Source organism: Saimiri boliviensis, chromosome 6, assembly GCF_048565385.1.
Source record: "Saimiri boliviensis isolate mSaiBol1 chromosome 6, mSaiBol1.pri, whole genome shotgun sequence".
Lineage (NCBI taxonomy): Eukaryota > Metazoa > Chordata > Mammalia > Primates > Cebidae > Saimiri > Saimiri boliviensis.
The window spans coordinates 39,520,366-39,531,303 of NC_133454.1; the positions used below are offsets into that span (position 1 = coordinate 39,520,366).

The 10,938-nt window shown below is 37.7% G+C and overlaps 1 protein-coding gene across 4 annotated transcripts in view; it reads left to right on the forward strand.

Moving 5' to 3' along the window:
* The window catches only part of DYNC2H1 (dynein cytoplasmic 2 heavy chain 1), a 402,876-nt gene extending 392,654 nt beyond the window's left edge, over window positions 1-10,222 (forward strand). For all 4 annotated transcript variants that reach the window (XM_003923764.4, XM_003923763.4, XM_074400491.1 and 1 more), the window contains one exon: window positions 9,687-10,222. In XM_003923764.4, the coding sequence (XP_003923813.1) occupies window positions 9,687-9,845 (159 nt within the window). In that variant the 3' untranslated portion in view covers window positions 9,846-10,222. The remainder of the gene's footprint in view (window positions 1-9,686) is intronic.
* The last annotated feature ends 716 nt before the right edge of the window (window positions 10,223-10,938 follow it).

Sequence of the window (10,938 nt, forward strand, 5' to 3'; positions counted from 1 at the left end):
AAATGCTTAGTCTTTACAATTCTAGGCACCACATTAGCATATAAAATGCTGGTAAATGAGTGGCTGAATAACTGACAAGATCATCAGTGCAAACAGATAATTAGAAAAATTCAGGACAGCATTGTGGGATCCAAAATGGCTGAATAGATACAACTCCAGCGTACAACACCCCGCGAGAGAGACGCAGAAATACAGAGATCTGTTAGCTCCAACCAAGGTACCAGGTGCATTTCAATGGGTCTGGTCCGACGGTGAGCAAAGCCCACTCAGGGCAGACCGAGGCGGGGAGGGGTGCTGCTTCACCCAGAAAGTGCATCTGACCAGCAAGTCAGAGGCTTCCCTTCTGGCACTCCAGTCCAGATACAACGCTTCCCCTAAAGCCTCAGCAATACACAGAACAGGGAATCTTTGCCAGTCAAGTCCCTGGAATTACAAGCACAGAGTTGAATACTAATCCAGGACAGTGTCCCGGATTGGCGCACAGACCTAAACAGACACATAAGCCCAAAAGGCAGCTGGGAGAACCTGTGGACTGAGCTATTGCCCCCTCCCACTGCCCACAGAGAGGGAGCTGTAAGCGGGAGCAGCTGGGTAGGCCCCTAGTCTATGACTGGAGAGAGAGGAAGCTGAAAGTGGGAACCGACCTGGTGCTACTGGGCTGGTCCCTACCCTCCCCCACAAACCCCAGAGGGCTGAAGCTCTGACTAGCGGGTTGCACAGCCAGTGCCACAGTCTGAGCTGAACGCTGAATGATCCAGCACAGTGGAGGAAGGGCACAACCCACCACTAGAGGGGTGGGACTGGGCTACATGTTTTAACAAAAAACACAGGAAGCCTACATAGCCACGGGACAGCTTTCTGACAACCCAGCAGCACCTACAGGTCAGTGGAAGAGGCTGGTCTAATCTCCCAGTATAAACAAAAAAGACACAGGAAGCTTCCCTAGTAACCTGAAGGAGTCCCTAGAAACCCAGTAGCGCCTCCACAGGCGGACAAACGACCTCATCAAGCAGCTCCATGACAACACAGCCAGGTAAACCCACAAAGATGGGGAAAAAACAGCGCAAAAAAAAGAAATCACAACTCCTCAACAACACAGGATCACATCATGACTGAGAAGGAGTGCAACGAATTGACAGAAACAGGCTTCAGAAGGTAGATAATAACAAACTTTACTGAGCTAAAGGAACACGTTCTAACTCAATGCAAAGAAACCAAAAACCTTGAAAAAAGATTAGACAAAATGCCAACTAGAATAACCAGCTTAGAGAAGAACATAAATGACTTGACGGAGCTGAAAAACGCAGCATGAGAACTACATGAAGCAAACACAAGTTTTAATAGCCAAATTGATCAAACAGAAGAAAGGATATCAGAGATTGAAGATCAACTCAATGAAATAAAAAGAGAAGGCAAGACGAGAAAAAAGAGTGAAAAGAAATGAACAAAGCCCCAAGAAATATGGGATTATGTGAAAAGACCTAACCTATGCTTGATCGGTGTACCTGAATATGATGGGAAGAATGAATCCAAGCTGGAAAACACACTGCAGGATATTATCCAGGAGAACTTCCCAAGCCTAGCAAGGCAGTCCAAATTTCAAATTCAAGAAATACAGAGAACTCCACAAATATATTCCTCAAGAAGAGCAACTCCAAGGCACATAATTGTCAGATTCACCAGGGTTAAAATGAAGGAAAAATGCTAAGCAGCCAGAGAGAAAGGTCAGGTCACCCACAGAGGGAAGCCAATCAGACTCACAGCAGATCTCTCAGCAGAAACCCTACAAGACAGAAGAGAGTCGGGGCCAATATTCAACATCCTTAAAGAAAAGAACTTTCAACCCAGAATCTCATATCCAGCCAAACTAAGCTTCATAAGTGAACGAAAAATAAAATACTTTGTGGACAAGCAATTACTGAGAGATTTTGTCACCACGAGACCTGCCCTACAAGAGCTCCTGAAAGAAACACTAAGCACAGAAAGGAACTAGTACCAGTCACTGCAAAAGCAAACCAGTGGGCAAAGCCCAAAAATTCAATGAAGAAAATGAGTCAACTAATGGGAAAGAAAACCAGCCAATTACAAAATGCCAGATCAAATTCACACATAACAATAATAACATAGAATCTAAATGGCTTAAACGCCCCAATCAAAAGACACAGACTGGCAAACTGGATAAAAAGTCAAAACCCATCCGTGTGCTGTATTCAGGAAACCCATCTCACTTACAAAGACACACATAGACTCAAAAGAAAGGGATGGAAGAAGATTTACCAAGCAAATGGAGAACAAAAAAGAGCAGGGGTTGCAATCCTAGTCAAATGGACTTCAAACCAACAAAGATCAAAAGAGACAAAGAAGGACACTACATAATGGTAAAAGGATCAATCCAACAAGAAGAGCTAACTATCCTAAATATATATGCAACACAGGAGCACCCAGATACATAAAGCAAGTTCTTAATGACCTAAAAAAAGATTTAGACTCCCACACATTTAGTCTTCCATAGTGGGAGACTTCAACACTCCACTGTCAATATTAGATCAACGAGACAGAAAATTAACAAGGATTTCCAGGACTTGAATGCACGGCTGGACCAAGAGGATCTAATAGACATAAACAGAATGCTCCACCCCAAATCCACAGAATATACATTTTTCTCAGCACCACATTGCACTTACTCTAAAATGGACCACATCATTGGAAGCAAATCACTACTCAGCAAATGCAAAAGAATGGAAATCATAACAGTCTATCAGACCACAGCACAATCAGACTAGAACTCAGGATTAAGAAACACACTCAAACCTGCACAACCACTTGGAAACTTAACAACATGCTTCTGAGTGTCAACTGGATAAACAATGAAATGAAGGCAGAAATAAAGATGTTCTTCGAAATCAATCAGAATGAAGACACAATGTACCAGAATATCTGGGACTCATTTAAAGCAGCCTCTAGAGGGAAATTTATAGCAATAAATGCCCACATGAGAAACAAGGAAAGATCTAAAACTGATACCCTGTCATCAAAATTGAAACAGCTAGAGGAGGAAGATCAAAAAAACTCAAAAGCTAGCAGAAGACAAGAAGTAACTAAGATCAGAGCAGTGCTGAAGGAGATAGAGACACAAAAAACCCTTCAAAAAATCAATAAATCCAGTAGCTGGTTTTTTAAAAAGACCAACAAAATAGACTGCTAGCCAGATTAATGAAAAAGAAAAGGGAGAAGAATCAAAAAACAATAAAGGGGATATCACCACTGATCCCACAGAAATACAAACTACCATCAGAGATTGCTACAAACAGCTCTATTCACATAAATCAGTAAACCAGGAAAAAATGGATAAATTCCTAGACACTTGTACTTTTGAAACCCTAAATAGACCAATAACAAGGGCTGAAGTAGAGGCAGCAATCAAGAGCCTACAAACCAAAAAATGTCCAGGTCCAGACGGGTTCACAACCGAATTCTACCAGACGTACAAAGAGGAGCTGGTTCCATTCCTTCTGAAACTCTGTCAAACAATACAAAAGAGGGAATCCTTTCTAACTCATTTTATGAGACCAACATCATCCCGATACCAAAACCAGGCAAAGACTCAGCTAAAAAAGAAAACTTCAGGCCAATGTCCATGATGAACATCGATGCAAAAATCTTCAATGAAATACCAAAAAACAGCACATCAAGAAGCTTATCCATCACAATCAAGTAGGCTTCATCCCGGGGATGCAAGTCTGGTTCAACAAAAGCAAATCCATAAATGTAATCCATCACATAAATGGAACCAAAGACAAAAACCACATGATTCAATTAGTAAAGGAGGAAGTCAAAGTATCTGTATTTGCAGATGACATGATTGTATATCTAGAAGACCCCATCGTCTCAGCCCAAAATCTTCTCAAACTGATTAAGCAACTTCAGCAAAGTCTCAAGATACACAATCAATGTGCAGAAATCACAAGCATGCCTACACACTAATAACAGACTTAAAGAGAGCCAAAACATGAGCGAACTGCCATTCACAATTGCTACAAAGAGAATAAAATACCTAGGAATACAACTAACAAACGATGTAAAGGACCTCTTCAAGGAGAACTACAAACTACTGCTCAATGAAATAGGAGAGGACACAAACAGATGGAAAAACATTCCATGTTCATGGTTAGGAAGAATCAATACAGTGAAAATGGCCATACTGCCCAAAGTAATCTATAGATTCAACACTATCCCCATCAAGCTACCAATGACCTTCACAGAACTGGAAAAAGCCACTTTAAACTTCATATGGAATCACAAGACAGCCTGCATAGCCAAGACAATCCTAAGCAAATAGAACAAAGCTGGAGGCATCGCACTGCCAGACTTCAAACTATACTACAAGGCTACAGTAATCAAAACAGCATGGTACTGGGACCAAAACAGAGACATAGACCAATGGAACAGAACAGAGGCCCCAGAAGAAACACCACACATCTACAACCATCTGATCTTTGACAAACCCAGCAAAGACAGCAATGGGGAAAGGACTCCATGTTTAATAAATGGTGTTGGGAAAACTGGCTAGCAATGTGCAGAAAGCAGAAACTGGACACTTACCTGTCACCATACACTAAAATTAACTCCAGATGGATTAAAGATTTAAACATAAATATACCATAAAAACACTAGAAGAAAACTTAGGTAAAACCATCCAGGACATAGGCATCAGCAAGGACTTCATGACTAAAACACCAAAAGCAATGGCAATAAAAATTAAGATAGACAAATGGGATATAATTAAAATTCAGAGCTTCTGTACAGCAAAAGAAACCATCATCAGTGAATCAGCAACCAACAGAATGGTAAAAAATTTTTGCAATCTGCCCATATGGCCAAGGGCTAATAACCAGAATCTATAAAAAACTAAAACAGATATACAAGAATAAAACAACCCCATTCAAAAGTAGGCAAAGGATATGAACAGACACTTTTCAAAAGAAGACATATATGAGGCCAACAAACATGAAAAAATGCTCATCATCACTGGTCATTAGAGAAACACAAATCAAAACCACATTGATAAAGAAACTCAGAACCTTGAAAAAAGATTTGATGAAATCCTAACAAGAATAAACAATTTAGAGAGGAATATAAGTGAATTAATGGAACTGAAGAACACAATATGAGAACTCCGCGAAGTATGCACAGTTTTTAACACTCAAACTGATCAAGCAGAAGAAAGGATATCAGAGGTCAAAGACCAACTTAATGAAATGAAACGAGAAGACAAAATTAGAGAAGAAAAAGTAAAAAGGAATGAGTAAAGTCTCCAAGAAATATGGGACCATGTGAAAAGACCTAATTTACATTTAATAGGTGTACCTGAATGTCATGAAGAGTATGAATCCAAGCTGGAAAATATTCTTCAGGATATTATTCAGGAAAACTTTCCCAACCTAGTAAGACAGGAAAATACTAAACTCCAAGTAATACAGAGAACACCACAAAGATAATCCTCAAGAAGAGCAACCCCAAGACACATGATTGTTAGATTCATCAGGGTTGAAATAAAGGAGAAAATTCTAAGGGCAGCTAGAGAGAAAGGTCAGGTTACCCATAAAGGGAAGCCTATCAGACTTACAGCAGACCTCCCAGCAGAAACCCTACAAACTAGAAGAGAGTGGGGGTCAATATTCAATATCCCCAAAGAAAAGAATTTTCAACCCAGAATCTAATATCCAGCCAAATAAAGCTTTATAAATGAAGGAAAAATAAAATTTTTCACGAACAAGCAAGCACTCAGATTTCATCATCACCAGGCCTGCTTTACAAGAGCTTCTCAAAGAAGCACTACACACAGAAACAACCAAGCAGTATCAGTCATCCCAAAAAGTTACCAAAAGGTAAAGAGTATCTTCATAATGAAAAATCTATATCAATGGGCAAAATAGCCAGCTAGCATTAAATAACAATATTAAACTCACAAATATCAATATTAATCTTAAATTTATATAAATGCCCCAATTAAAGACACAGACATGCAAATTGAATAAAAAGTCAAAACCCAGCAGCATGCTGTATCCATATCCATCTCATAAGCAAGGACACACAAAGACTCAAAACAAAAGGTTGGAGGAAGACTCACCAATCAAATGGAGAGAAAAAAAAGGAGGGGGGGGTTGTAACTTTTGTCTCTGACAAAATAGACTTTAATAGTAACAAAGACTGAAAGAAACAAAGAAGGACATTACATAATGGTAAAAGGATCAATGTAACAACAGGAGTTAATGATTATAAATATATATGCACCCAATATAGGAGCACCCAGATACATAAGACAAGTTCTTAATGACTTATAAAGAGACTTGGACTCCCGCACAATAGCGGGAGACTGACACCACATTGTTAATATTCAACGGATCAATGAGATAGAAAATTAACAGGGACATTTATGATTTGAACTCAGACCTGGAACAAGTAAACTCAGTGAATATTTATAGAATTCTTCACCCCACGTCCACAGAACATACTTTTTTTCACATTACACCTATTTTGAAAGTGACCAAATAAATGGAAGTAAATCACTCTTCAGCATTTGCAAAGCATTTCACAGATTTAAATGAAATATTGGCTGCTACCTTCCTGTCTCTGCTGTTAAGTACAATTATCAGCATAAAAGAGGTTTTTAATACCTATTTTTAGATTGCATTTCAGCCTGGGCAATAGAGCAAGACTCCTCTCTCCCACTTTCTCTTTCTCTTTAAAACACACACACACACAAACACACATTGAGATACCATCTCACGCCAGTTAGAATGGCCATCACTAAAAAATCTGGAGACAACAGATGCTGGAGAGGATGTGGAGAAATAGGAACACTCTTACAAAGTTGATGGGAGTGTAAATTAGTTCAACCACTGTGGAAGACAGTGGCGATTTCTCAAGGATCTAGAAATAGAAATTCCATTTGACCCAGCAATCCCATTACTGGGCATATACTCAAAGAACTATAAATCATTCTACAGTCAAGACACATGCACGTGTATGTTCACTGCAGCCCTGTGTACAGTAGCAAAGACCTGGAAGCAACCCAAACGCCCATCAACGATAGACTGGACTAAGAAAATGTGGTAAATATACACCATGGAATACTATGCAGCCATAAAAAACGATGAGTTCGTGTCCTTTGTAGGGACTTGGATAAATCTGGAAACCGTCATTCTCAGCAAACTGACACAAGAATAGAAAGCCAAACACTGCATGTCTCACTCTTAGGTGGGTGTTGAACAATGAGAACATGTGGACTCGGGGAGAGGAGCATCACACACTAGGGGCAGTTGTGGAGGTAGGGGAGAGACAGTTGGGGGTTGGGGAGGGGGGGTGGGGAGGGATGACATGGGGAGAAATACCAGATATAGTATGCACTTAAAGTTAAATAAATAAATAAATAAATATTCAGGACAGATGGTGTTTTTATCTACTTGGGAATGATTCTACCTAAAGAATCTGTTTTGTTATATGTAAATCAGGTTAAGATTTAACAATGTTACGTATGAATAATTTTTCAGGGGACCCACTGATTAATATCAACGATCAGAAGAGTTAGAACAGGTGTTGGGGTGTGTGTGTGTGCGCATGAGCATGTGTGTCTGTGTGTGTGTGAGAGAGAGAGAGGGAGGAGCAAGATTGGAAACAATAATGAAATTTCATATGATGCCCACTTAGGCTAAAACGTAGAAAGTCTTAATTTTCTATGAAAGAAAAATACTTTATTTCTATCATATCACCATTCAAGACATAGTAGCTGCCAAAAGGGTGATTTTTTTTTTTCTAGTTGATTTGAGAATTAGAAGGAAATAAGGAAAAAGCAGTTCAAGGAATTAGAGATATGTGGATAAATAATACTTATATCTGGAGCTCTTTAATATGACATCTGATTCTTTCCACATCCTGTGAGGTGGGCAAGTGTCATTTGTCCTTTTATAATAGGGAAACTGATGTTCAGAGACTAACCTCTATAGGGTCAGGAGCTCCTAGACAAGTACCCCAGGGCCTGAAAATAATTTATTTCCATAAATGCTATTGTATTCTATTTTGAAAAGTAAGAGAATAAGAGACATTGGTTGCTGACATTCCTATGCCAGAGTGTTTTGTCAACTGTAATTATTTATGATAAACTTGCCACTTCCTAACTAGGTTACCATGGGTAAATTCTCTGTGGGCTTCTGATTTTTCACTTTTCTAATATTTTAGAATGGGTCTAGCTTGCCTCTTAAGTTCCATTCCAACTCTGCAAAGTAAGTAATAATTAATTGAATAAAATCAAATAAATTCAATAAAAATGCTAACCCTAAATTTGAATTGGAAATACAATTACAAACTCATGATTTAAAAAAAAAACTGATTTCTAAGCTCCAGTCACTGAAACATCATAGAATGAAAATGATTAATTATTCCTAGCACCCAAATTATGGTCTCTAATACCATTTCTCTGGAAAGGAACCAGGAATCATCCAATTAATGACTAATTTCTAGGGCAGGAAATATAAAAGAAGACCTTGTATAATAATATTTGTCATACTAGAAAAGCAGTGAAACTATTGAAGAGACAACTGGGGACGTATCAAAACTCAGAAGCCAACTTTAAAAGCTCCCCCTGAGTAAAGACTGGCAATTTGAACACCAATGCATTAGCGACTGTGTCGCATTAAAACACATCACATATGGTTAAATCCACCAGTTCGTAGTGCCATTTTTTAAAAGGAGTGGTGGTCATCGGTCACCTTTAGAGTATATTAGGAAACATTCATTGTTTTGAAAACACATAAGGAGAAAGAAGCATTTATCCTTTTCCTATATGAACTGCACCTTACAGTAATAAAAAATTGGTAAGTAGAAGTTTCTCTTTATAGATATATTTGTGCTTGGAAATGAAGAAGGAATGACAGAATTAGATTACCCCGTGTGTAATCTTGAATGAAAAATGATTATCAATGGCCTCTAATAGCCGAAAAAAAGAGTCAACCACACATACGCTGCTTGATAGAAATATCCAGTACCATCTATGCAGTATTTTCCAAAAATTGAGTCTGAGTTCACCTCTAGATCCAGTTTATAGGAATACAAGGAGACAGACCAACGTGATACAATGGGAATATAACTTTAAAAAATCAGAATGTGGGCTTTTGTATCAAACTATTTTATACAAAACTATATTTGATATAGTTTCTTCTGCAAACAAATTACTAGGAAAAGAGGAGGAAAAACTTAGATTTGGGAGACTTAAGAGACATTTCAACAAACTGCAAAGCATATGATTCTAACAGAAAAACTCTTTAAAACAGGAGATAATGTATGTGTGGTAATATTAAAGAATTATTGATAATTTTATCCTGTGTGATAATACTTAAAATGGTTATAGTTTATTTATAGACATATATATGTAAATATTTATAGGTGAAATTTTATAATTGTTAGGTACTGTTCAAAATACTCCAATATTTGGGGCTAGGGAGAGGTTGTAAATAAAACACAATAGGCCATGTATTTCATTTTGTTGCAGGGAGATGATAGGAGTTTATCATATTAATCTTTAAAACTTTTCATAATAAAATATTAATATGTTTGTTTCCTTGGTTATCTAATAATCTGTTTCCAAAAAGTGTATTGCTGCATTTTATAACAAGTTATATTTTAAACAGGATGCATGTGGTCCATATTCCCCGGATGAGTGCATCTCTTTGCCTGTTTACACAAGTGCTGAAAGGGACCGTGTGGTTACCAACATTGATGTTCCATGTGGGGGCAACCAAGACCAGTGGATACAGTGTGGAGCAGCTCTATTCCTAAAAAACCAGTAGACTCTAATGGCAACAAAAGCCGTCTTCACAAAAGGGAACACTGATTCTTTAAGCTTTAAGTAAAACACGTCATCAGTCTACATTTAAAATGTTAGTTCAAGATATTAACATATAGTTACCTGATGTTGTTGATCTTATCATATTTTATTTTAATGTATAAAAGCAGCACTGTGCATCTTTTAAAGTAATAAATGCATTTATTGTTAAAACAGAGTATTCTTTGGATAACATTAAATATTTCTGTAAGTTCATTTTTCCAGTGGCTCAAAAATTTGTTTTAGGTCAGAGATTTTAAGTAGTGTATTAAAGTAGTAATAAATATTTTGGCTGTCATTTCTGTGTCATAATTATGTAATAAAATATAAGAACATTCATAATTTTTTAGTCTTCCCATGACTCTTTTTACATACTGAAGAATTTATTATATTTTAAAGTTATAATGAATGCATAAAAGTATCAGAGTATGATTATATTAATATACAAATATGTAATTTTCATTATAAATTATAACTAATATCCTAAGGTAATTCAAATATGAATAATTCAGGTGACATAATAATGGAGAATAAATTCTGGTTATTAAACTTTCAGCTTTTTGGAGTTTTTGTTATTGTTTTGTGACAGGGTCTCACTCTGTTGTCCAGCATAGAGTGCCGTGGTGCTTACTGCAGCCTGAACCTCATGGGCTCAATCTCAGCCTCCTGAGTAGGTGGGACTACAGGTGCACCACCATGCCCAGCTAATTTCTGTATTTTTTGTAGATATGGGGTTTTGCCACGTTTCCCAGGCTGGTGTCATCCTCCTGCACTCAAGTGATCCACCTGCTTTAGCCTCCCAAAGTGCTAGGATTACAAGAGTGAGCCACCACACCTGGCCTGTATTTTTGTATTCCTTATGGGAGCTATTATTTTAGCTCTGCAAGATTCCCTGAAATCTAAGGAACCAAAAATACTGTTGATAAACATTTTAGTATCCTATAAAGTTATTTGCAGCTCTATCCTTACAGCAAATTCTAAGAACTGAGGCTTATATTTTTAATAGTTGTATAAAACAAATAAGTCATACCAATGAAAAGTTATATACTTAGAGGAGA